Raw genomic sequence first — 26,150 nt, 5'->3', positions numbered from 1 at the left:
CTCTTAATCTTTCATCTGTTTTATAGATTGATAACCTTTTTAAATATACATAAGACATCAAATTGGAAAGGCCAGCAAGCCTATTGGAGGGCTGAACTGGGCTTTCAAAAGATCTTGACAAATCTAAAAGGAGAGTGTGCAAGTCAAAACTAAAATGTACAAACATAGAAAGGAATCTGAATAAGATGAAACATAAGCAATAATATCATATGGCTGCAGTGGAAGGCAACCCCAACTTCACAACGAGATACGTAAGTGAGAGCAGTTCTTGGCAGATGTCTGAGGAAATCCTTCCCTCTGCTTGGCACCAACACACCTGAGCCAGACCACGGTGTCCAGTGCTGGGCTCTATGTTTTAAGAGTTATGATCAAACGAGGGTGTTCAGAACTGAGCTGTAAGAACAAAGAGTTCTAGCAACCGGGAGTTACGAAGGTTGACTGGAGGTCTGTAACTGGTTAGTCTACGGAAAACTGGGAAGGGCACAGAGTTCCTACATGTACGGGGCAGTTGCCAGCAGAAAAAGAATAACCCGATCTTTGTGTCAGATATGACCAGGAAGAGTAAAACCAAGCTTTACTTGGAGTTTCAAAGATTGTGGTTTGATGGTAAGAAAAGTATATTTTCTGACAGTGAGACAGTTATTCACTTCGCTTAACAAGGTTGTAGAACCTCTATTATCAGAGATTTTTTTAAAACCAGGTTAGACACATGTCCATCAGTAACAACTGAAGGAGCAGTGATGTGGCCCTTAGGCAAGGAAGGTATGTTCACTAGTCCATCTCACAGCACTCCTTCCAGCTGTTTTCTGCAACTCTACTCCAAATGTATGATTTATTTATTTTTTCTTACATAAGCTCCTGCATTTACCTGATGTATCAGGAATAAGCAATCTTACTCCTATTCAACATAGTATTTCTACCTTTTTAAAAGCCCTTTGAAATTAATTCCTACTTCTCCTCAATTAAAATAGAACTTAAAGCAAAGGGTTCAGAAAGAGAAAGCTACTTGCAGACTATTAGCTTCTGCACTGTTTCTCTTACAAAACCACAACCAGTCATATTAATAATTTCTGACCTAACTACTTTTGGAAATACTTCTCGTTTTTTCTTACGCTATGAAGTTTTCAGTAGATCCGCAGTGTTTAACACTTAATTCCTCACGCCCTTCATTAGCCTGGACTCTTCAGGCTGCCTTTTCCTCTGCAAGGCATTTGCGCTTCTGACCCCCTCCAAAGTTCAAGTCTGTGTCTTCCTCCTTTCTCTTTCCCCGCTGACCTCCTACAGACCCCTCCTGCCCACCGGCTGTACACCTCCTTCGCCTTATTCACTTCAAGGAGGTGAAGACCTTCAATTCACCCCAGTGTCTGCCAGGGGGCTCGCAAAGCCACCAGAGAGCCCTCATAAAGTACGGGCAGGAGGGGGACGCGGCGCCAGGACGGGCGGGCAGCCCGCCGCCTCTGCTTCCCGCTTGTCCCCACCGAACCCGCCGAAGAGCCAGCCCCGCTCAGGCCGCCGCAGCACCCGGGGGAGGGCGGGAGGCCGCGCCGGGGCACGGGCAGGCACCGGTTACGGGGCAGCTCTCCCCCGCCTCCCGCGGCTCAGGCTTAAAGTGCCGGTTGTGGCGAGCCGGCGGGCGCCGGTCAGGAGTGACCGGGGCGAGGGGGAGGCCCCCGCGACGGGCGGCCCCGCGGAGCGCTGCGGCCGGCGCCCCCGCGGCCTGCGGCGGTGCCCAGTCACGGCCCTGACTCAGCGAAACACCGTCGGGCAGCGCTGCCCCGCGCCGCTCCCTCACCGGCCGAGGTGATCATGGTGCCGCCCGCCCGGCCCGCGGAGGGAGGTGAGGGTCCGCTCCGGCCCAGGTGCGGTGGTGCCGCCGCCGCCGCCGCCCGGGGTCCACACCGCGCCGCTGCCGCTCCGCCGCCGCCCGGCCCGGAAGTGCCGCGAAGGGCCCCTTCCGGCAGGAGCCCGCTGCTGCCGGGGAAGGTGCCCGTGGCGATCGCCTGCGCGGGGCGGCGAAGAAACAGCCAGGCGCGAGCGGGACAACTCTGCCTGCCGGGACCTCGCACCTTTCCCTGTCCCCTCACAGATACCGTACGGGCCTCGCCGGGCCCGGACGCCCCATACGGCACCGCACGGATCCCCCACCAGCCCCACACGGCAGCCTCCGCATGCTTGACCTGGGAAACGGCCGCCCCCTGCCCGCACTCCACTGCCCGGGGGCCTGCAGGGCCAAGGGCTGTGGAATCCCCACGGGTGACCCCGTAAGTGGCCATGTTTGCGCTCTACCCTTCTGGCAGGGTGACAGGGTGCCACCTACCCCGCAGGTGGCAGCTCCCCCCAGCCACCACAGGCTGCCTGCAGCAGGCTGGTGTCTTTCAGGGCCCAGGCACGTCCCACGGCATTGCAGGGATCGGGGATTTTACCCCATGGATTTACCGCCTCTTGCAGGCCACCCTTGTTTGCCCTGACTTCTCTCACACCTTGTAGCTGTGGGGAAAGGCCTCACCCAAACCAATTTCTCCCTTAGAAAGGAAAGTACATGTACAGACTCATCCGACAGCCCCTCACCAAATCCTCTTCCCCATCTGTCGCTGTGCGGGCACAGGACAGTGCCCAGATCTCCCCCCACACCTGCGCATAGCCGGAGATGCCCCATTTGTGGAGGAGCGTGGCATCATTCAGGCTCCTGCTTTGGACAGGTGGGAAATTCAGGCTAGTGGATCTGCACCAAGGAAAGCCCAGCTCCACAGCAATGGTGCTGCACAAGAGAACAAAGCGCCCAGGCTTCAGTGGCATTGATATCTACCTGTTTCTATCAAATAGGAAAAAAATACTTTCAAAAGGGCTTGAATTCCTTGAGGAAACATGATCTTTCATCCCAACAGCCTCAGTGAAGCCAAAGTGACCTCTCAAGTCCACATTATGATTTGCAGCTTCTCCACATCACTGTGCTAATCACATATGTGGAAGTTATCTGTGTCCTGAATGAATATTATAGAAATAAGGTCCTGTGTTTAAGGACCTTACAAACACTCAGAAGAGGTAAAGTTTCTTTTTCTGCTAACGGTTTCCTGTTACATCATAGTACGTATTCAAAGACCCCTCACCCCACTGAGCTGAGGCCTCAGTTAGTGAATGTTATTAATGAAAATTATCATAGCCCTACTCACGACCCCGAGAGGGTCAACCCCGCTCTTCTCAGACAACTGAGGTGGTCTCCAGCCTTCCCCACTGCCCCCAGGTGAGCAGCCTACCTGAGCCGCACACAGACCAATTCTGTTCATCTTCTGGATACCATAAACTGGGTCACTTCCATTCCCTCCTAACATACCTTTTATTTAAATCGAGAGAAATGTCAGTTAAACTATGCATAATGCTACTTTAAGGATAGCACCATGGCAAACAAAAAACAAACTGAAGCACGTTCCAATTCAGAAATTAAATGTCTTTATTCTTTACAGCAAGCACGTGAGATAACAGTGCCCTTAAATTATTAAATCAATTAAACATGTAAAACTATCTGCTGCACCTCCGCATGCCCAGCTAGTGAAAAAGAAAAAAAAGAAAAAAAGAATTCAAGTCACTTTCATTCCTCAGTCAAAAGAAAACAATACTTTTAGTCAAATGTACTCCCACTCGTACCTTCTAAACTCCAGGCACTACATCCACTTCCACAAAAGTCTCACTGCAAGGGTAAACTTGCATGATTTACTTTAAAATTACTCGTGAATAAATCCATTGGATTTGTAGCACTAAGATAGGTTTAACTGCAAATCTGTACTCTTGGGCCACCTCTTCAATTGGTAAATTCTATGTGGCAAAGGCCAAATACTGCAAGGAAATATAGATTCACCTGATCAGACTGTCAAGTCCCACTGGAGTTACCTAACCAAGGGCTTTATCGGGAAAGTACATAACTGCCCAGTGATCTGGGCTCTGCTGTGAAGACCAGCAGAGGGACTCCACCGCACAGCAGATCTACATGCTCATGCCAGGGACAGAGCGGGAGGATACCTTCATCTCGCCAAGATGTGCTTAGTACTCGGTGCTGAAGCCCTGGGGTCCTGACTACAGCCACCCACACCAAGTGACTTCATTAAGAAAATACATGTGTGTTTTCCACCTGGTCATAAGCGATGAAAACCTACAGAAATCCTGCAGGCTGGAAGGAGAGTGGGCTCAGTGCCCTCTCTGCAGAGCAACACGCTCCGCCAATGTCAGCTGTCTCCTAGGTTCGCTCTCCCCAGCCCACCCCCACGCAGGAAAGTGTTTCTGCTGTGAAGAGATGGGACACACGCTTCCCTAAATGCTGCTCACAGGGACTTGGCATCCACCTACTCCCTCCCTCCCGCCTCCTTATGGAGCAGCTACAGCGCCTTATGGATGTATTTCAGGCGAAGCTTTCCTACGTAGACCAAGCCTAATTATCCCAACACATTCAAACGAGCAGCATGATAAGAGAGACTTGCTGAGCACACATGGAAATGCTCCCCATCTCTCCCACTTGACCCCACCAGGATGCCCCCGACACGCTCGGTCACTCTCTCACAGCCAAAAGGGCAAAGCACCGTCACAAAAGGGACCGACTCTAAACCCAAGAGCTGCTAAGCTCTGCTCCAGCATTGCCATCATTACTCCAGTGAGGTAGGTAAGTGTTGCTGTCCCCATCCTACTGCTGGGGAAACCAAGGCACAGAAAAATGGTTTGTTGAAAAACGTTGAGGAACATGGTCATGAGCAGAGCTGGGTAAAAAAACGCATCCCCTACTCCAAGTAAGAGCTAGAGAGATGCAGAAGGCACACTGCTGGGAGAGAGTACTGGCCAGAGCTGGCAGGACTGCAGACACTTCAGCTGCCACTGGCGAAAAAGGAATGAGAGAAATCACAGACGTGCAGGGAGGACTTACTGCCGTAATTCAGCAGCAGAAGTAATTCAGCAGAGAAGAGGTAGGCAGGACATGATAGGCTGAAGTTTCTGGCCTTAAACTCCAAAAGGGCAGCCAGTCCCAAACAAAACCCAGCTTGTGCTAAAAGGAAAACAAGACCTATTTTATGTTGCATTAAAGTAAAAATAAAAAAGGTATTCCTACCATTATAATAATATTACTCGTAAACCAAGGATTTGTAATTAATTGTCTTGCCCCACAGGCTACAGGCAGCCCTTTGGAACTACTTGAACAGATTATTTTTATATTTATTTATGCGGCAGCCACATCTTGTTGAGAGGAAGGCTGCAGGCCACCTCCAAGACCAGCTGCCACATGGGTATGGAGATGCCCCAGGTAAGATGGGCCCCTCCCATAACCCTGTCTAGCATCAGCCACACCGCAGTGTCCATCTGCCACCCCCCCAACCCAGGCAGTCCATCAGTCAGTCTATGAGCACCGGGACAAGCCAGAGGGATGGATCCTGCTCCCAAATCACACTCTGCTCCAGCTGCCATTACTATCAGTATCTTTTGCATTATTCTTGCTACCCAACAGCGGGCCATTATTGCATTTCTTCACATTGCACAGTTACAGAGACCTCATACTTAGTCCCATTGCGGTCTTCGCACCACTGTGTATTATTTCTCTCTTTTTTTTTTTTTTTTTTTTCCTTTTGCCTTATCAGAGAGGGGGCAGGAACTTCAAAGCAGCAATAAAGCAGGAAAACAAGGCAGCAGGATCTGTTTTTCAGGGAGGCCAGCCCTGGCAACCTCAGCAGGGAGCTCTGCTCAGAATTAGAAAGCATTCCTCTTTCTTCAAGCAGGTGGCTGCATTTCACACCCAAAGTCCCCACATCATCTCACCCAGGACATGAGATACCTCCCCAAAGGGCTTCTCAGAAGCCCAGTGTCCATCAGCAGCTCCAGGCACCCCTGGGCAGAAGGGTGCAGCAGAGGATGGCTCTCTGGCACAGACCTCAGAGGCTGTTGGCAGCTACAGAAGACCCTGGCAAGTTAAGCCAAGCAGCTTCTCCCCAAAGCAGTGGGTCCTCGGAGGAGAGAGTGAGTGGGTATGCACCAGCTCCTCCTCCCACTGCTCCCAATTCACGGGCAGAACCGAGACACGGACACAGCAGCTCTAGGTGTCCGTGCGTCCAGCAGCTTCTTCACAGTTTCCATTGGGAGACAGGCTGGTCAGAGCCACCTCTTCCTCAGGGTCCTGCAAGTCAGCTGCAAAGAGCAGAGGGAGGTAAAGGGAGATCTGAATGGGAAACTCGTCTTCATGCAAAATGCAACTTAAAACAACATGAAAAGAAAATATGGGACAAAGCAATTGCTATATACTCACGACTTAAGCACAGCTGATTTTTTTCATAACTGATTTGCATTTTGTTTTACAAACTCAACATTGCTTCAACGAAGAGGGGTGATCTATGACCACAGGAGGACGGGGCCCAGCTCCCCAGCCTCCTGCAGTCTCAGCAATGTCAGAACAAGCTGCATGGCCGTGAGGCGTCACCTGCCTGGCACCGACGGCAAGATCAGACACTTAAATTTTCTGACTCTAGAGGACACGTCTCAAAGGTGCACAAACATTTCAGTTGTTTTCGTAGACCATTATGCTTTTTACAGTGGAGGAGCTTCTCCTCATCTACGTGCTCCGTAGAGCAGTCTGGATCTCCACACCACACACCTTGTAGCCTCCTGCATGGGAGCTCTCTGCAAAAAGACAGTCACAGCTGGGAAAGGCGAGCAGAAGTGCAATGGTACAACACAGACTGAACAATTTCCTTCTGAGTCAGACCAAGACTGATCGCACTCTTCCTCCTTCCCCCCAGCCCCACATGCAAGCGGTTTGGGAACACTCCTTCCAGCCCTGTTTGCAAAAAACATCATGTAAGATCAGGGTGATGCTGCCAATTCATTGTCTGGAAGGACAGCAGTTCTGCTGCCAGGAACTCCTGCAAAGCACAGCTGAGTCCAGCAGTGTTCCTAGGGATGTAGTTGGACATCGGACCCAGCACGTTTTTATTTAGCCAAGAGAAAGGTCAGAAAACAGGGAGACAGCAACACAGCAGCCAAGCGTGTGCAGTTTGTCTTCAGGTTCTGGGCAAGCCACAGCTAGGGAAGAGACATCAACTGCGGAGCTGGAAATAGCTTAAGGAGGCCACCAGCAAGGGATCTGGGCACCAGGACCACATGGGAGTCGGTGAGGAATCTCTGACAGACACAGCAGGAGCACAAGGGAGGGAGATGGGCATACCTTCGTGAACATTGTTTGCAGCTTTTGCTTCGTGACCTTTACTCTGGCTCCTCCGGCTCCAAGAAATGCACCGCAGGAAGGATAGAAGCCTCCACCTCTCTCTGTCTTTCCCCTCTTCTGGATAAACCGGAGAAGACAAGTTCAGACTGGCAGCAGATCAGCCCTGCTGCTCCCCCACCTCCCTGCTCCCCTCCACGAGCCTAACTCCTCACAGCAAAACCGGGTCCGCTCCACAGAGCCCACCCCTGGAAAGCACAGAGCAGCTCCTGACAATCCTTATCTCAGGCTGAAAACTCCCTGCTGCCCTGGAAATTTGTCCCTGGTGTCGGTTTCCACTTTGCCACCTCGCTGCCAAAACCATCCTGGATGTGGCAACCCAGAGCGAGCAAGACACCTGGCAGGAGCTCAGCCAGCACACGTGGCCAGGCTGGGGGCTGGCACGGTTATGGCATTTCTGCAGGAGGAAGTTTTTCTTTGGTATTATCACACAGCTTCTGCCACATCAACCTATCCGCTGCTCCCTGCTTTATTAAGCAATTCCTCCCTCCCAGGGAGACCTGCAGGAAACGCAGACTTGCAGCACACTGAAAACCATCGGTGTAACTGCTTGCAAAATGCAGAGCGCATGTGGCCTCCATCGATGTATAGTATTTATTCTGGAGGACTACGAAGGCCACAGCAAGTTACTACAAGCTTTCAAGCCATTACAATAAAACACTACAGCAGCTTGTAAAACACAACAGCGGCGTATTTTATATGGTCTCCAACAGGAGCAGTTCGGTATCTCCATTGAAATATTGTCCAGCCTTTCACCTCCTAATCAGATAACAAATGATAAACCACTTCAGCGTCCTTCAGCTTATCAAACCATTGCGACACTAAAGGGTTCACAGTGGCAGTGCTTCCTGCAGTCAACAAACCAAAACCTCCAGCCGTAAACACATTCCCTCCTTGCAGTGCGCGGGGACTCTGGACGCCGAGGCACAGCAGGATAGCAGCCCAGAGCGTTCCTGCTGAGACTCGAGAGATGAAGGAACCCCACTGCCATTCCTGTCCCAGCTCCACTGCACAAATGACAGTGTCCGGGACATTTCCAGCATGGGGAGGCTGCAGCTCCACAGCAACTGTCATGGGCAGAGCTGAGCAGTGGTGTGTGTGGAAGTGGCTTTGAAGCTGGGCTGGAATAGAACAGGCACAAGCACACGTACACAGAGCCTTACGCTCTGTACACCTCCCAGCTTCCTTATCCAGATGCAAGAGCAGGTTTTTTCAGCTTAGCACAAGCCCCTTTCAAAGTCAAGAGGGGAAGCAAGACAAGCTCAGCGCTGACTGAGGACATCTTTACGGTGGTATCCCTATAACCTGCTTTGCGGTGTGCTCCGCAGCCCCATGCCCATCTTTCCCACAGTTCTCCCTCACATTACATTAAAGATATTATTCCCCTTCTGCCTTGCTTGTGGGGGAAGCCACGAGATGAAGGAAACTGCAATGAAACTGGTGCCTGGCACTGCCAGGTCCCCAGGTCTCCGGAGGCACAGCTACACTTGGGATCCTTCTGGCCACATGGAGATTTTGGAAGGTAGTGCTCGCAGCAGCATGGAAAGAAGCTGCCTCTGCCTAAGGTTGCACCTTGCAGCTGGTGAGCATCCTCATTACACATGCAGGTCCTGAGACACTTACATGACTAAGAGCACCAGGCAGAGCATCAGAGGTGAATTGAAGCAACGCGCTGAGTCCTTCTACCCACCACACTTATAAAGCACACACAAACAAGCTGCAACACCCACTCCGTCTCCTTCTGCTCCTATTTCTCCACTCCTGGATGCTACGCTGCTTCCACGTCTGCACGAAGGACAAAGCCACAGCTAGCCACAAAAATACATGTACTGAGCCAAGCACCAGCAACGTGCAGAGGCAGAAAAAGGTCACGTATGCAGGGATATTTGCCTGCCTCTGCAGCTGCTCTCCCACCAGGCTGCTGTGACCAGAACTGGAGGACTCGCTGGCGTCTGGGAGCGCACCAGAAAGTCTTGCAGCAGGAACAATGTGAGGAAGACAAAAGGATGTGAAAGGAGAGAAGCTGGAAAGGGGATTATGCATGTCTCAGTACAAAGAGTTGGCAGAAGACAGCCCTGCACCCCAGCAGTGGGTCCTGGACATCTCAAAGCTCAACATTCAGATCCAGGATTCTGGACTGAGCTGATGGAAAGAAGCACCTGAGCTGCAGCTGACCACCCCCATGTCCCAGGGATCCCAGAGGACCCTGTCAATGTGGTGCTGCAGGGAAGTGCCAGGTTCCCTCAGGGTAAAGGCAACAAGACAGCAGAGCACCAGAGCCCTGGAAATGATGGGGAGCAAGAGAAAAGTGGGAAAAAATGAAAGAAGGAAGAAAGGGAAACAGCCCAAGACAAGAAGTGCCAAAGACTAAAGTGAGCTCGGGCTGTTTAGTGTGGCTGCTGTGAGGGCAGAGCCTGCCCAGCTGCCCATCACCCTGTTTGCACACAAACATCCGCCTTTCGCCCCAGGGCAAGGGCTGCTCCTCAAGGCCTGTTTGACACTCTCAGCTTTCATCCTGCCATCCCCACCCTGCTTAAACTGGCCACCAACAGACGAGTGGTTTTGAACCCAAACACCCACTTGCTGTTGTTCTTATTCATTATGCAAAGCCAGCACAAGCACCTTCCTCCCGCAGGAAGGTCAGGTCCTGCCTGCACCCTGCAGCAAGGGGCTGAGCCCTCCTGCGTCCCCAAGCACGCACATCCATAAGCATGGATGGCCACCACATCGCAGCTATCAGCTGCCACATCCACGCTATGCAGGAGCTGCTCTAGTGCTTCCCAACCAGCTGGGAAGTTTGTCCTTCCCAGCTGACAGGGCTGGGAACCCCACCAGAAAGAGGGAGATCCCATTGGGAAGGCTCTGATCCCACCAGCGTGAAAGAGATCCTATTGGGGAAAGCCAGATCTGATTGGGTAGAGGGAAAATGCCATGAGGAATGGTCAAATCCCAATAAGACAAGCCAGATCCCACTGGTATGTGGGGTAGATCGCATCAGGAGTGGTCAGATCCCAATGGGAAAAGCCAGATCCTACTGAGGTAGGGGGAAGATCCTATGAGGAACGGTCAGATCCCAATAAGAAAAGCCAGATCCCATTGGTGTGTGGGGAAGATCCCATCAGGAATGGTCAGATCCCAATGGGAAAAGCCAGATCCCATTGAGGTAGGGGGGAGATCCCATCAGGAATGGTCAGATCCCCTTGGGTAGATCCCACTGAGGAGGAGAAGATCCCACAGGAGAACGGAGCAAATCCCATTGCAGAAGCCTCCCATCTCCCCGCAGGGAGGGAGCTGCCCGGCCACCCGCTGTCCCCCCGGCCGCTGTGTGCCTCCCTCCCCCGGTACCGGTACCTGCGGGGTGCTGCAGAGCGGCCCGCAGGGCTCGGCAGGCGGCGGCGCGGCAGTCGCGGAGGGCGGCGGGGCTGCCGGGGCTGTACCGGGCCGCCTGCACCGTACCGGACACCGGGAAGTACCGCCTCAGCGTGGCGTCCAGCACCGCCGCGTCCTCCCCGTCCCCGCCGGGCAGGAGGACGCCGACGACGGCGGGCGGCGGTGCCGGGGGCAGGCGGCCCCGCACGTCCCGCACCACCTCCCGCAGCCGGGCCCGGGCCCCGCGGCCCCGCGCCGTCCCGCCGCGGCACAGCACCAGCAGCAGCCGCGCTGAGAGCGCCCGCCGCCCGCCGCCCGCCCGCCGCCGGGACCGGCATCCCGGCACCGGCCCCGGCGGCGCCTCGTCGCCCATGAGGTCGCGGGCGAAGGCGGCCAGCGTGGCCGCCGCCGGGGCCCCCTCCGCCACCTCGGCCACCAGCAGCACGGCCCGCCGCCCGCCCGCCCGCTCCACCAGCGCCCGCAGCTCCTGCAGCTCCGCCGCCATCCCCCGGTGCCGCCGCGCAGCCTGCCCGGCACCGCGCACCGCCCCCGCACCGCCCCCGCCACCGGCACTCCGCACCGCCCACCGGTCCCCTCGCACCCTGCAGCAGCCCCGTACACGCTCGCCGGCTCCAGCACCACCCCCTGTGCCCACCCGGGGTGGGGGGGGATGTCAAGGATACCCCCACCGCCCCATGCAGGGCACATCCAGCCCCGTCCCGGGGCTGGCACCACCACCCCCCTCCAGCTCCCTCTGGTGAATAGCCCCTGCCTGCTGCCGGGGAGGGTACTCGAGGGGACCTGGGACCCCCAGATCTGCCACGCAATCGGCCTCAGATCGCACAGGCCTCCTGCGAGGCTGGTCTTGTTTCCAATGATAAAACCTCAGGCCAAACCCATGCGCTGCGGAGGGGCTGGGAAGCTGAGAGAGGGGCTGTGGTGACTGCAAAGTGGGGCACACACGAGGGGGCAGTAGAGGAGCAGCTGATCATGCACCCCCAAGGGTGTAAGGTGCTCCCCAGGGTGTAACATGCCATCCCCAGGGCAGTGATGGAGTGGCCTCCATGGCATCGTGTGCCGTAGGAGGCACTACGCTTCTGCGCAGCCTGGCCAGGCTACAGCCACATTTGGGAAACAGTTCCACTTTGGGAAACAATTACCCCCTCAAAGCCATACTCCTGTGACCCTCACTGGTCACAAGTTCCCCAACTCGTGCACAAGTGCACAGCCGAGCTGCAGCTCCCACCCCACATGCCGCTCCTCCAAGCCCCTTCCCAAGCCTTTTGGCTTCCCCTCTGCAAAGACCACATCCATCCCCCTCCACGCAAAACACAGCCCATAGTCACAGCCCCATCAGTGCTGGCAGTGCTCCACAGTGACACACTCATCCTGTCAAAGCACAAAATGTTTGCAGGGATAAATACAGAGTTATAATCAGGGCTTTGGTGCTGGCACATATTACACAGCCCTAGCGCAGGGAAAGGCCTGTACCCCATGAGCCGGCTCTTGCCAGCTGACAGTGAATGAAAGGCACATGATGGCAATCACCGGTGCCCAGCCCTGGCGCTTGCATGGTGTCAGTGTGTTTGTCAGATGAACCAGAAAGCTCCAGTCCATGGCACATGGTAACTACTTCCCCTGTCAGAACAGGCCCCTCCAAACAGGCAATGCCTTATCGCAAGAACCCGGGAGGGGATAAACAACTCAAAGGTGCAAACGGCCAGAGTCACCTTGGCCAATCACTCTCTGAGGCTGTTGGGAGCTAAACCATCTCTGCGGGATGGACGGAGGAGGCTTCAAGAGCACTGGAAGCGAAAGCAGAGCCAAAATCCACATGCCTGCACTAGACCAGTGATTCCCAACATGTGTGTTGGGGCACACTCGTGCCATGAAGGGGACAGCCAGCGTGCCTGCTCCCTGCCCATCCTCGCAGCCACCCCTCCCCAGAGCCCAGCAGATCAGCAGCCACAACAGGGAAGGGATGTGCCACAGGCTGGTCCCCAGGCTCAACGGAGCTGTGGCAGCTCAGGAAGGTCACTGTGTGCCACCAACATTAAGCCAGGAAAACATTTCCCCCAGCTACGACAGGCTTAGCAAACACTGCTCCATGCCCGCACTGTGAGGGCCAGACAACTCAGACAAGGGTTTCAAAGAGACTTTCTGCCCTGGGTCCGAGCAAAAGTAACTTACTCATTGACAAGTGCTGATAAGCAAATCGGAGGGAGATAAAACAAAAGGATTAGGTCCTCTTCCAAAGATCAGGGTCTATTGTTGCAAGAGCCCATACTTCCATGCCAGCGTGGTAGCCCTGAGAGCAGCTGTCAACACGGCAGGGCTACAGTCAGACATAATTCAACAGCCAGGTCTGTTCTTAGTGTTGACCAAATTTTGTATTTATAAAGATCTTTTTTTCTCATCTGTTCATAATCCTGCTCACAGTCCCATGGAAAAAAGCCCCGGGTGTAATCAGTACCACGAGCCGTGCCACCAGCAGCAGGGGGGAGACAGGAGGGGGCACTGGTCCCCAGGAGCCTTCACCTTGGGATTTCTCTGCTCATACTTTCCCCCGCTACAGAATTTCAGGTACAGCCCTCACACAGATTTGTTCATAAGCCAGTCACAAGCAGAAGGTCTCTGCAAAGGGGAACCAGCTGCTCCCTGCAAGGAACAAGCCAAAGACAGACACTTGCTTCAGCCAGCTTAAACAGGGAAGTCCAGATCTCTTGTAGTTGGCTCTAAGGAGGTCGGACGCTCCCCGTAAACTGCCACGACAAGACCCACAGCATGTTCAAACTCCACAGGAGCTGCCAGCGCAGCTTGTGGTGTGATGGTGCCACTTATACCCCGTGAGACGTGCAAAGACCACTGCGGCATGGGTCTCACAGGGCTCTTCTCAAGCAGAGCTGTGCCGGTGACTCACACGGAGACCCCAGAGCGCTTCGGGAAGTGGGTTTCAAGCAGGTGATTCCCCAAATTTTTAAGATGATTCCTGCAGAGAAGGTCCCGAAAAAAATTGAAATGATCTTCCTAACTCAGCTCAGAAGGCGCATCACTGGCTATTTCTCTGCATCGGTCCCAATGTTTAAACTGCCCGCACAGCCTCTAAAAACTAATATTTAGGGCCAAAGAGAGCTATTCTTCATGGCCACCACAGTTCTCTCGTTAATTTTGGGTGCACATGTACCATTGCCGGCAGAGGCTGGTTGGAAAGGGGAATATCACCCACAATACCCAAACAACCTTGTTTACATTTCTTTATTCATTAACAGAGGTAAGATCAAATAGCAAATACAACTTTATCTTCCTTTGTGTTACTTAAAAGAGGTACAGTTTAAACAGTCCAGAGGCAGTCATGAGCTCAGCAGTATTTGTAGTCCCCAACAAAGTGACTGCAGAGCTCTGGCGGGCATCAGAGCAAAAACACAGATGAATTTTCAAGGCCTGTCACTCCTTCAAACACCCATCTGACAGCCACATTTGTCAAAAATCTCTACAGATAGCCCTAAATGAGGGTAATCACATCTCTTACATATGCCCATGGCTCTTCAGAGCAAACACAACATCTGCTCATTTTGGACTTCAAAGGAGGAAGAGAAGATGCTTTGTTCAGAGAAATAAATTTATCATGTGTATTAGTAGTGCCTTTAATTCTAAACAAAATCAAAGGTCCATTAGATTAGGCCCTTTAAGAGATGCATTTACCAAGATTAACCTATTTTCTGAAGAGAGCAGAAAGAGGATGGGGAAAAAGGATTCTCATGCCAATTTTGATGATAGGCGTGCAGAGAGGCTAACTGAGCAAGAAGGAACCTGTGGGAGCAGAGCTGAGCCCCTGTGTCCAATGACCCATCCCGGCTCCTTAAACTCTTCTTCTCAGCAGCCTCGGTGTTCACGGGGGCACTTGGAAAAGCCCCTGAGCCGGGCAGGAGCAGGAACTGGCTGCTGACAAGCTAAGCCTTAGCAAACATTTGCACAAGTGCTCTTTCACAGACCTGCTCTCCAAACCTGCTGCCACTTACTGCTTTGGAAAAAACACACCGTCATTGTGAGATGCTGGAGAACATCTGCTTTACTTGTGCAGCGCTACCAGCTGCCAGCAGGAGCTTTGCTGTGGGGCACCAACACTCACTGAGCTCTTCACCCACTGAAGCTTGAACTGTATCAAACCAGACATGGATCCTGCCCGTGACAAGTTCAGTCACAACTCAATCCAAACTGGATGGTCACTTTGTTCTATCCCATCTCCCCACGCCCTGGACCCAGCCACCTCCAGGGACCACTGAGGCAGCCCCAGTTTTTGTCCCCTGGCAGCCTGTGCCGGCTCAGCCCTGACCTGGATCCGTCCAAGTCATCACACCTCTCTGAGCTCTGCTCAGCAGACGTTACACCCCATAAGCAAATAAAGCTGGGAAGTCCCGCTTGGACACAGCCTGCTTCCTGATGGGGAACCCCAAACCTTTCCCTGCCTCTCTTCTCCAAAATCCCATTCCCTTTGAAAGCCATGCCTCATCCTGCGCATCTCTGCAGCCGTCCTAATTTTCCCTATGTTTCCTTGAGTGACCATCCCTTTCTGGATGGCAGAGGGGCACAGGAAGGTATTTCTGAAGAGGAGGGTGGGGACCTGTCACAGGGCCGTGTGTGGAGAGCCCGTGGTGTTGGGGCAGTCCTCATCATGAGGTAGGAGGGATGTCTCTGCCTGTCCCCTTAGACAGCAGTGGAGGCTGCCGCCCCTCAGCCTGCTCCGTTCTTTGCTTCCCCACTGGGAAGATGTTCAAAAGCTGTCTGGCAATATCAGACCCAAGAACATGGCTGCCTCTTCTGGCCTTCTCCCAGCTGTCCTGTTGCCTTCGGTTTGACAACAGGACCCAGGACTAGCTGTTCACAGCCACCAGCCTCCATTTTTTCCCAGTACACACGTCCCTTTTACACCAACAGTCCAGCTTTTTGTGTGCTCGCCCTTTGCAGAACCTCTTAGAAGTTACCCCAGACCCCACTGAGCTGGACACCTGTGGTTGGGGACCACTGCCTCCTGCCTTCCTCACACTCCCTCTTGCATCCTCCTGCCTCCTTCCCACAAAACCCCTGGCACAGGCCAAGGCCCCAGGTTCTCAGAACTGCTCCCTTTATAAAGGCAAAGGGCAGATCCATCAGCTTCCCAGGCTGGAGTTGCTCCCATGGGTGGAGCAGGTGGGTTTGGAGTGGCTTGGTCTGACAATATGGAGCCCTGAAAGAGGCCACAGGTAAGCAGCTGGCAAGGTGCCCTCCTGGCACGCCACAGGATTGCACCAAAGGGCAATCGGACTTTGTCCTGGCACGTAGACACGATGTGCCAGATCAGTGAGGAGCAGGGCTAGGCCGAGAGTTTTTTGGAAATGGGCAAAGCTTGGTCTGGATGGCAAAGCTCGGCTCAGGTGCTGTCTTGATCAAGATCTTCCTCCAGAGTTAGTGCCCAGACGCTCACATGCCAGCAGCCCACAGGATGGCTGCTCCCTGCTGCTCTCACAGGGTACGATGCCAGCTGAGCAGAGCAGGTTGTTCTCGTCTGTCCCGGGAGGAGACCTGTTATGCCTGGCAGACTTCTGGGCCATGCAGCAGTACTCCTCATGCTTTCTGGTGCATCTCCTCGTCGGGCTCTAGCTGAGCTGGCTGGAGAGGTTGTCAGGCCACCGCCGCTTGTTCTCGCTTTGCTGGATCGCAGCGCTCCTGCCAGCCCGGCAGCAGAGCTATCGCATGAAAACTCGCCAACCCTGCATTAGTCAAAATGAGAAGGGCGTTCAACATTTGAAGAGCAGATCTCCCATGACTTGCCTTTGTTGAACTGCAGCAGGTTGGGGGAGCAGTCACAGGGGCAGAGGAGGGAGCTCCAAGACTCCTCTATATCCACCCAGGATTAGCAGCTTGAGAGCACCCATGGCGTTCTGCCTCCTCTCCTCCTTGGCTGTCCTGGAGACCGCACTCCCCCGTCCCAGCCACACATCCCTGTGGCTACATCACTTGTCCCTGCAGGGCATCCCTGTGCTCTCAGGTCCGGGCCAGGGCTTCAGCCACGTTTCTCAGAGCTTCTCTTTCCACCTGCAGTGTTTGGCAGTGCCCCACATCATCCCATGCGGAAGCGCCTGGGCACAGCACGACGTTGCTGCCAGAGGAGGAACTTGAGAGCTGCACGGACTGTGCCTAGATTGGGATGGCTACCCACACATTTCAGACACTACAGGAAATAACAGAAACGCAGGACCTCATCATGGCTACTCGCTTTAAAGATGTCCCAATGTGCTGATCAGGAGTCTCTTAAAGGCAAACTCTGCACGCACAAACAGCCTGGACTATGCACATCTTGCATTGACTGAAGGGAACTATTTCCGTATTAGCTTGATCCAAAAAAAAAAAAAGCATCCTCTCTAATGAAAAGGGCAATTTATCTTAAGATGCCCAATTGCTTATTGAAAGTCTCTTCCACAACACAGCAATTGGGTCAACTGTGTTATAATTATGTTTAGACAACTGGACACGGTCACTTCCCCCCATCCTTTAAAACAGTTTATTTTCATAGAACCAGCACCTCATCCAAGAGGCTGCCAAGCACCAGCATCACCCAAACACCTACAGCAAGGTTGTTTTGCTTCGTAAAGCCACACTGTCCTTAAGGATGTGGAAAGAACCCATATCTGAAAAATAACCTAGAGGATCCTTTCCCTGAGAAACGTTGGTTCAGGGGCTGCGTACCACCCTCAAATCCCACCCCTTCCGCACTGTATTGCACAAACCTGCAGCTTCAGCAGGAGTTTCCCACTCTTTGGTGTACAGCTTTAAAGCTTATAGGTACACACCGACACACGGGGAAATGATCTGTAAAAAAAACACAGAGAATATACGTATAAACTCCCAATGCAAAAATGTGCAGCTAACCATAGTGCCTTGCCCTGCCCAGAGAGAACGGGAAGCGAGTTCAGCTATTGTATGGGCCATTGGCCTCAGAAACAAAAATAATCGACTGCTCCTGCAGTTCCTCCCATCCAAAATAATCCATCCCAGTAATTCAACCTAATGGATGCCTACTGGTACCCATTTGTATATAAGGCCAGCTCCCTGCAATAGCTCCTTGAACGGACAGTTGGATAAATGTTGGGTTTTCATCTGCATATATTCCACCCCCACCCCAGGAATGAGGAAGGATGAACACAAATGCACTGTGCCTCTAATTTGGAGTGGCTGCTGGTTGACTTGCTGTTCCAGAAGGGCTCAGCAGTGTCAGCCTGCACTCGGGCACGGATGAGGACCGTCCTCGCTCCAGCCGATCCCCAGCCCCACACACACTGTGGGCTCAGCCCAGCCCACTCCACCCTCAGTCCTCCCACGAGAGCTGTGCTGACACCTCCGTGAGGCAGCACTCAGACCCTGATCGACAGATCTCAGTGGAGTTTGGGTCAAGATACAGCAAGCTTCTTTCACCCATCGTATTGAAGGGACGGGACACTGCCGAGCTGCTCAGGCAGCAAGCATGGAAACACAACGAGAACGACAGCAAGGTGTCCTGTGCTCGGACACACCACATTGAGGTACCAGGCACATCTGGAGCAGCTGCCTGTTAAATAGTGAGTTGCAGAGCGTGCCATGCACATAAGCATCCCCAGGTCCTTCCGTCAGGGTAGGTGGGAAGGATCCCATGGATCAGCGTAACAAGTTTAGACAGCTCATCCCAGACGCTTCAACTCTTCTGGTGTGAGGACAGTAGCTTGAGGAAGGTCAATGCACTAATGGCAAATACCACTGCGACAGGAGATGGACCTTCGTCTTGTTTGCAGCATCTTGTCCAGTAAGCAAGAGGGGACAAACTTTGCTCTCCCACCATCCTGTCGCTACAAAGAACCCTGGGGAATTCCAGGAGCTTTGTGCTGATGAGAACTACCAAAGACCCCTGCATTCAGGCTCTCCTGGGAAAAAGCACTCTAAGGTCTTACCTCTGGGTTTCTTTCACTATCTCAGTTTTGGAACACTTTAAAAACCAGAGGCAGCTGGCCTGCTCTGACTCCCTCTCTGTTGACAGCTGGTTTCTTGGGGACAGCCCAGCAGGTTTCTGGGGGACATTTTGATATTTGAACAAGACATTTCATGCAAAGCAGAAATTCGGTGATTTGTGATAGAAGTTTCCTGGGGTAGATTGTTCAGCCAATGCAGCAAAGAAATGTGAGCTTTGTCGCAAGGACAGCGTGATGCTGAAGGAGCAGTGTCCCCTTCTGGCAGCAGCCACACACTGAATCACGTCCATGCAGAAGGACTGGGCAGATAAGCAAGGCACCAGGAGGGAAGTATTTCTACAAAGGGACATCCAGGTGAACAGCGCTAAAACCAACCTGCCAGATTCTGGGAATTCATTCTCCAGCTGTCTTTGATGCCTTGTGTCGCATATGTTCAGGCAGAGCACAGCAGTAACTGAACTTTGGGAGCGAAACAATAAATGGATGCTGGGAGTTGACTTCTAGAAGAGGAAACACACACGACGGAAGAACAGCAGGCATCGTTTTTGGTCAAAGCTTTGGCGTACAGCTCACCCAAAAAACCTAGCACATGCCTCCAATGAAGAATGCAGGGCCAGTGAGATCATGGAGCTATTAAAATAACCATGGAAAGCTCCAGCGGCAGAGTCAGGAATGCAGTTCCTACACTGAGCAGCATCTCCATAGCCACGTGTGTTTTGGGGGAAAGAGCAAGAGCCACCACTGTCCAACTTGGAAGAGGACACGCAGCTGGCTCAGACTCACATTGTCCATTCCCACCCCAGTGCTTAAGCCCTCATTCTCATTTCCAGCTCACATGGCCTGCAAGGTCCAGCTTATCTTCCTTCCTGAACCCAGTCATCAAGCATCACTTTGGTCCAAACTGCCCCTCAGACCCTTCCACGCCCCACCCTGAGCACGTTCTGTTTCCACAAAGCCTGTCTCTCTGTCCCTCACCCCTGTGTTTAGCTATGTCCCAGGATACCTTCATGGCAGTTTAGGACTTCTCTCAGTGCTCTACATGCAGCTCTCTTTGCCTCGAGGCTACCACCAGGCTGGCCTGGGCTGTAGACTGCTGCCTCCACCACCAGTTGCCAGGCCCCATCCAGCAGACACTGCATTCTCCTGAGTGCTCTCACTGTCTGGTCCAGCTGCTCCCGGTGGTCCGGGTGGATCATCACAAGCACCAACACGTCCGGCAGGCAGGGGAGGAGGTTCCTCACATCCCAGAGGGCCTCGTCCAGGTGATCCCACCGCATCAGCTTCTTCAACATGGCAGCTTGCCACAGCATAAAAATCAGATGTGGCCGAACATCATCCTTCTCTTCCATCCCCTCCGCCTGCTGCAGTTTAGCCCTGATGTCAGCTGTGCCACACAGGTCCTGGACAAAATCCACCAGCACCGAGGGAGTTCTCTCATTCTCATCATCCACCTCCACCACCAGCACCCGTCCGTTCTGCCTCCCCACTATGTCCAGCAGGTTGAGGAGCTCCCAGGTGGTTTGGTCCACAAAGCAGCAGACAGCAGGCTGCTCTGATGCCATCGCTTCCTCCCACACGTCAGTTTACTGCACTGCGGGGCAAAAAAGCACAAGGGGTTTGCCATAGCAAAGGCACTTGGCCTTGAAACAGGCAGTGCCTGCTGCTCCCAGCAGTGACCAGGTACAAACACACCGATTTTGGTGGGACCAAGCGAACATGAAAGGAAATAGCAGAGTTTTGACACCCATTCAAAAATTGTAGCCATAGGCTATTTGATGTTGGACCTCCCAGGAACAGATTTTGTACCTCAGCAGTCTGGTACCGTCGAAAAGGACAAAAGGGGAGAGAAAAGGGATCATTACATATTTTTGGCCATCTTGCCTCAAACTCAAGAGCGATTACTACCTTCTCGTCAGCAGTTTCCAACCACATAATAGGAACCACAGTCCCACCAACCTGCTGTTACAGTCCAACTTGCCCACTACACTTCCTCCTCCTTCCGCCGGTAATGCCTAAAACTGGAAATTCAACTTGTATTCCACCCCATCCTTCTCTGAATCCAACACATACAACCTGTTGGTATTTGAAGACTAAAGCCCTCCTTGACCTGACCCAGCATCCCATAAACTGCAGTTTCCCTCATGTTAAAAAAAAAAATAATGCAGCTTTCTACTGCAAGCACTCCCCTGCTGTTGGAGACAGCAGGAGCCGCAGCTTTAGTTCTTGAAGCAAGTCCAGCAAAATAATTTCTATACCAGAGCTGAGCAGCCAGGTACAGTTTTTGTTTGAATTGCCATTCAAAAGAAAGTCCTAATTTACCCAATACTGTACTCCAAATACACAATTACTCCACCTCCTTCAGGATTACTTATGAAATACCAGCCCGCTGCAGGAGACAAGCAAATCCCAGAGCACAAGTAGAGGGAAGCTCTGTCTCACAGCTGCACTGGAGCGGGACCGAGGGAAGGTCAGGGACGCGACTCACCTGCCTCACGGACTAGGGACACTTTCCAAATGATGGAACAACTGAGTCCATGGTATCACCCGCCTGGGGTACCAAGGGGTCATTTGGGGACTGTGACATCAGCAGTAACCACGCCAACCTGCAGCTACCCAAAACCTCCCTTAAAACTACCCAGTGTTTTTGAGGGATGCGCTAAGAAACTCTGCGCCTTGCACTTTAAGAATCCTTAAATTCATTTTTCGCCACTGTCTTGTTCAACACACCTTAAAGAACTCATGAAAGTAATACACTAGTTGGAGGTAAAGATCCTCCCCACCTCACATTACACACTGTGACAAGGCTGGCCAGGAAACCAGCAAGTATTAACACTCAGGCACTACAGAACTGTGTGACAAAAAGCTGTCTAAATAAATTTCATGGAGCAGATGCTGCAGGCATGCCTGCTGCCCAGGTACATACGGTCTCATTCTTTGGGATTCTACCAGAACAACTATTTTTAGATGCAGGCTAGGACTTACACCTGCTAGGATTTAGTGTCCCATCATCACACAGTTTTGTCTCTACAGTCATCGCCAAGTACAAGAGAAACAGGAACAAGAAGTTTCCCTCTAGCAGGTAGGCATGGAAGTATTTCTCATGCTCTATATAAAGCTTGTGTGCACAGTTTAAGAGGTTGTAAACCTTTATTGTTTAGCCCTGCAAACCATTCAGATTCCATGATGGGAGGTACGGACAGGTCGCAGTAAAGGCTGCCAGTTATTTGTCTTTAGAATGTTGTCTGCTCTACAAACGCCTTGCCAAGCACGGGTCAAATCTCCATGTCGTCTAGCTTGGAGTCACCACTGTGCTGTGAACTCTGACATGCTACTGAAAACAAACCGAGTCCCTCAAAATAGGCGAAGGAGATAAAAATCAGAAGTGTGCAAAAATTAAACAGATTCTCCATTTTATTTCCAATAAAAATTTAGATCCTAGATGGATACAGCATCTGTAAAAGACAAGAACAGATAGAATCATGTAAGAAATCTTGTTATTGGACTGCACTATTTTAAACACAAGTTTTGCAGTTACAAGCTACATCAATCCCATCAACTACGATAAAAGTGACCCCCCCATTTACAACAGAAGAGGTGCAAGAATGGAAATGCGTAACAGCTAATTCAGTGACTTGAAGCAGCACCGTGCTGATGCGCAGGCTCCCCCGGCAGTCAGCCCTCCTGCTCGCTGACAGGAAGAGTCCTCATGGGTACCATTTCAGGTTTTAACAGTGCTGCTCCTACTGTGCTTTTTCTAAGGCACATGAGAAAGAAAGGAAGGCTTGCACCCCTCTGACACTCCTTTTGAAAACATCACCAGAAAGATATTGCATCAAAACTCTGGGTGAGGGACCTAAACGGACAGTCTCACTGAAGCCTTGTGGCTAAAACATTGACAGGTGGAACAGGTACCAGTGGACATGTCAGGACAGCACAGCCCTCAGTTAAAACATCTGGGAGGAAGGACAAAAATCTATCAATGGCAGGAACTGGAATAGAGGGAGCGAAAATACACGTACAAGACACAGGGAAAAGAAATCAAGGTGGCTTTAGAAGGGAGCTGAGTAAAAGCCCCAGAACTCAAAGAGTCTTTGCAGACAACCTGAGCAAGCATACATCCCCCCTGAAACAAGACAATCCCCTTCAGCGCAAGAAGCCAGTAATAAACCTCCCACAGCTCCAAAAGGAGCACTTATCAAAGAGCCATGTTGAATACACAACAGCAACAGACCAAAACCATAGTTCATTTTCCCTCATACTATGTGGGATTAAAAGGCACCCTGAAAACTTCCAGTAAATATTTTGTTGCTAAAATAAATCCACTTACCACCCGGATTCTGTGTCCAATGGCCTTGGCAGGAAGGTTGGAACGGAACTTGGCACGAACCATGCCACTGTTCCCATGGGCGCGCGTTACCTTCCCCCAGATCACTCGTGTCCTGTTGGGCTTGCCGCCGGGGGTTACAGTGTTGCTGAGGAGAGAGAAGAAAAGAATTGCTGAGCATGCCAGTCACAGCTCCATACAAGACTGACCAGCGATGGGGCAGACAACGCAGCCTCCTTAAGGAAACTTCCTTTATTTCACAGCAAGGAATAAGTTAAAGCACCTAGTTTTATTCCACAGCCACCTTTAATTGGACTACCTTCCACTTTTATTTAACTGTGAAATTTACTAGGCCTAGGATTTTCACCGCCCCTTCCAAATGGGTCAGTACTGCAGCTTGTAATTTGTCAGAAGCTCCACTAGAGAACTACCAACAAGTTACTAAGCTTAAGAATTTGAAAAATACCGATGCTAATATGATCAAACCAAAAACTCATCAATTTCAACGGCAAAGAAAATGCAGTATCTTGTTTGTAAGATTTCTCCAGACACACCAAAGGCAGGAGAGACCTAAGCCATTGGGACAGACTGCAAAAAACTGCTTTAGAAGAAAAGCCACAGGCCATCTTGGAAATGATGGTGGTCAAGTTAACAGTCTGATCAATTTTATTCAAGACAATTCTGGTCTCCCATATCTGAACTCTTAACAACTACACTCAATGAAAAAAAGTAAGTAGAAGGTAGTAAGTAACTGTTTTTAATGCCTCTGCCAATGCAGCACAGCTGAAGTGACAGTGCTCTAACACAGGCACGGAAAAGCCAGGATACAAATTCTTCCAGGCTTCACAAAATAATTCTGCTGTTTAAGTAACTCAACAGCTCATAGTACTTGACACAAATTCACCACACTTCATTTTTGCCAGTCTCAGGCAAAATCTGGTTCTCATCCCATTTGCTCTGTAACGTATAATTTGTAACAGCAAATGATTATTTCACATAATTTCATGCTCTGAATTAAGAGCATCTAGGCCAATTAAAGCAAAAATAACCAAGGACTTTAAAAACTAAACCAACCCAGTAAACTGGTCTACACAGTACTCCATGGACACGCCATTGATAAATTGAGCCCAATTTATTTTTGGTTCTAACAAAAGCTCTATAATCAGACTGCTCACACCCTGGCATTTGCAAAAGCTGATACAGGAGTTGGCTAATTTAGCTTAATGATAAAAAGTGACTTACTTTTTAGCTTTGTATACATAGGCACACTTCTTGCCCAAGTAGAAGTCTGTTTCCTGACGTGCATAAACGCCTTCAATTTTCAGAAGGGCAGTGTGCTCCCGCTGGTTTCGGAGGCCACGTTTGTAGCCAGCAAAAATGGCCTTGCACCACAGCCTAAAGACATTGAAGACAATTACAAATTATAATTCACTCCAAAGTATGAAATGTAAAAACAACTCGTGTGCTGTTTCAACAGAAACTATTTCCACACCAGTAGAAATTTAGCTGAGGAAAAAGCCCGCTGCTTTTGCTTTTACGAATTATTGCAAATCCTTACATTGAGTCAACAGAGGAAAGTGAAGTAACTGGGACACACGAAGTATTTAGGATTACTTTGTATCTTTCTGCTTATAACAAACCTCTTGCACTACGGGCTTCATACTTAAAGTGCTTCAACATTAGTAAGTGCTGTATTTTCAAAGGTCTACAAACACTCTGTAATGAGTAAACATTACTTTATTCCTATATAACACATAAACTGACTCTCCTGTGTTTCAGTAACTGCTATAGAGGAAGACATTAACTGCTGCTAGTTTGTAGCCTCAAAGGAATCAACTGCAGTCTATGGCGAATGCCAGAGAAACGGCCTCAGGTGCACTGGACAAGTGACATTACACAAACTCCTCAACAATTCTTCGTGACAAGGACCTCTCTGTACTACCCAGGTAACACAATTATAAGGCTCGTTCCACACACCATATGCACGTCATGACTGTCTCAACTGCATCTAGCAACTGTCCCATAACACAGCAGTATTAAACTAAACTACCCAGTTCCACCTTCCACACGTGCACAACGGAAGATGAACTCCACAGATACATATTAAGACCAAAAGCTGTGGTTCAGATTCAATCCCTTCACCATTTACAACCTCAACCTCTACATCCGTAACAAAACTCAACGGCGTAGTAGCCATTACTCAAAGAAAGAATATGGGAAGCCTCTACTGTGCACTGAAGGTTCAGAAACACCGTGCTAAGAAGAACACCGTTAATAACCCACATCTATTGACAGGCCGGGGACAGCGTGGCACACCATGCAAACAGCTACAACCAACTTAAGGCAGAGGCTTCAGAACAGGAAGACACAACTGCGTATGCTTAACAGAGGCCAGCGGGATACTGTGTAAAGGAGCTCTCCCAGAAAATGAGCACAGCTGCAGGAAAACAACTTTAACAAAACACACTCAGAAATGCTCCGTTTGCAGGAAGACTTGTCAAGAGCGCACTGTAACAGCGAGCCGAGAGCCATCCCGGGGCAAGTCACTCACCTCCCGGTCATGGTGTCCTCCTGAAGCCCTGGTCCCAGCAGGCCTAGAAACGACACACAAGCCATGAGCCTCCCAGGCCGGCCGCTCTGTGCAGCCCAGCCAGCGGGAGCTGCCGCAGGCCCGACCCGGGGGCCAGAACATCCACCCACAGCACGGTGACAAGGGCCGCCAGCCTCCCCAGGACGGGCTCCGCCTCACGGGGGAGGGAAGGGGACCCCTCCGCATCCCCACAGAACGGGAGGCTCTAAGCGCCTCAGCCCCGGGCCTCAACCCGGGGCCGGAACCATCCGCCGCACATCGGCGCCATCCCGCCCTCTACCCGCTCCACACGGCACCGGCCGCAGCGACCCGGCAGCCCCGCGCCCACCGGCGGCCCCATGGCGGGGGCAGCTCCCCCCCGTCCCTTCCCCCGGCGCCGCCGCTCCCACCCTACCCCAACGGCGGCGAGCCAAGATGGCGGCGAAAGAGAGAGCCGCCGCACCGCCTTCCGGGATATGGACCGGGAAGGACCCCGCCTCGGCCGCCTCGGTTTTGCCCGTTCAGACGGTGCTCACCCGCGGCGGGGTGGCTACATCGGCCCCCTGCGGCGTCCCTCGCCCTGTCCCCCTTCTCCTCCGGCTGGCGGTCCGCGGAGGGGCGGCCCCAACGCCGCCGGGCAGGCACCCGCTCGGGCAGCCCCACGAG

General features: G+C 51.9%; 4 protein-coding genes across 6 annotated transcripts in view; all 4 read right to left on the bottom strand.

Moving 5' to 3' along the window:
* PSMD1 (proteasome 26S subunit, non-ATPase 1) overlaps positions 1–1,940 on the bottom strand; it is a 74,556-nt gene extending 72,616 nt beyond the window's left edge. Inside the window, exon 1 of the mRNA XM_074593194.1 lies at positions 1,793–1,940. Within this exon, the coding sequence (XP_074449295.1) occupies positions 1,793–1,808 (16 nt within the window). The 5' untranslated portion in view covers positions 1,809–1,940. The remainder of the gene's footprint in view (positions 1–1,792) is intronic.
* A 1,484-nt stretch (positions 1,941–3,424) lies between these two features.
* Positions 3,425–11,120, bottom strand: C6H2orf72 (chromosome 6 C2orf72 homolog). The gene is made up of 3 exons (XM_074593036.1): positions 10,598–11,120; positions 7,190–7,306; positions 3,425–6,156 (listed from the first exon to the last, which is right to left on the bottom strand). Exons 1-3 carry the CDS (start codon positions 11,118–11,120, stop codon positions 6,065–6,067), a joined length of 732 nt encoding a protein of 243 aa, XP_074449137.1. The 3' UTR covers positions 3,425–6,064.
* A 5,126-nt stretch (positions 11,121–16,246) lies between these two features.
* Positions 16,247–20,286, bottom strand: LOC141745501 (uncharacterized). 3 transcript variants are annotated; one of them, XR_012587786.1, is made up of 4 exons: positions 19,595–20,286; positions 18,967–19,091; positions 17,380–17,461; positions 16,247–16,362 (listed from the first exon to the last, which is right to left on the bottom strand). XR_012587786.1 is itself a non-coding variant. In XM_074593377.1 (2 exons), the coding sequence occupies exons 1-2, from the start codon at positions 20,151–20,153 to the stop codon at positions 18,985–18,987; spliced, it is 666 nt and encodes a 221-aa protein (XP_074449478.1). In that variant the 5' UTR covers positions 20,154–20,286; the 3' UTR covers positions 18,900–18,984. The 3 variants fall into 3 exon arrangements, 1 of the variants encoding a protein (XP_074449478.1); XR_012587787.1 differs by lacking the exon at positions 16,247–16,362 and adding an exon at positions 16,714–16,823; XM_074593377.1 differs by lacking the exons at positions 16,247–16,362; positions 17,380–17,461 and having other exon boundaries at positions 18,900–19,091.
* A 1,698-nt stretch (positions 20,287–21,984) lies between these two features.
* Positions 21,985–26,096, bottom strand: RPL35A (ribosomal protein L35a). The gene is made up of 5 exons (XM_074593378.1): positions 25,900–26,096; positions 25,467–25,509; positions 24,158–24,310; positions 22,919–23,063; positions 21,985–22,043 (listed from the first exon to the last, which is right to left on the bottom strand). The coding sequence occupies exons 2-5, from the start codon at positions 25,475–25,477 to the stop codon at positions 22,020–22,022; spliced, it is 333 nt and encodes a 110-aa protein (XP_074449479.1). The 5' UTR covers positions 25,478–25,509; positions 25,900–26,096; the 3' UTR covers positions 21,985–22,019.
* Positions 26,097–26,150: the final 54 nt, after the last annotated feature.

This window comes from Larus michahellis, chromosome 6, assembly GCF_964199755.1.
Source record: "Larus michahellis chromosome 6, bLarMic1.1, whole genome shotgun sequence".
In the NCBI taxonomy this organism is placed as follows: Eukaryota; Metazoa; Chordata; class Aves; order Charadriiformes; family Laridae; genus Larus; species Larus michahellis.
The sequence above is the reverse complement of the archived record's forward strand: the minus strand, read 5'-3'. Positions and strand labels throughout refer to the sequence as shown.

Bases quoted from the DNA above. Each gene is read 5' to 3' on its own strand.
- C6H2orf72 (XM_074593036.1), bottom strand. From the start codon at position 11,120: ATGGCGGCGGAGCTGCAGGAGCTGCGGGCGCTGGTGGAGCGGGCGGGC. The intron at 7,307-10,597 runs GTACCGGTACCG...CGGTTTATCCAG, and splicing joins CGCTCTGCAGCACCCCGCAG to AAGAGGGGAAAGACAGAGAG. The intron at 6,157-7,189 runs GTATGCCCATCT...TGCTCTTTGCAG, and splicing joins TGCAAACAATGTTCACGAAG to CTGACTTGCAGGACCCTGAG.
- LOC141745501 (XM_074593377.1), bottom strand. From the start codon at position 20,153: ATGGCATCAGAGCAGCCTGCTGTCTGCTGCTTTGTGGACCAAACCACC. The intron at 19,092-19,594 runs GTATCCTGGGAC...TTCCTCTTCTAG, and splicing joins AGTCCTAAACTGCCATGAAG to AAGTCAACTCCCAGCATCCA.
- RPL35A (XM_074593378.1), bottom strand. The intron at 23,064-24,157 runs GTAAGTCACTTT...CTCTCTCCTCAG, and splicing joins TATGTATACAAAGCTAAAAA to CAACACTGTAACCCCCGGCG. The intron at 22,044-22,918 runs GTAAGTGGATTT...TGTCTTTTACAG, and splicing joins TTGGACACAGAATCCGGGTG to ATGCTGTATCCATCTAGGAT.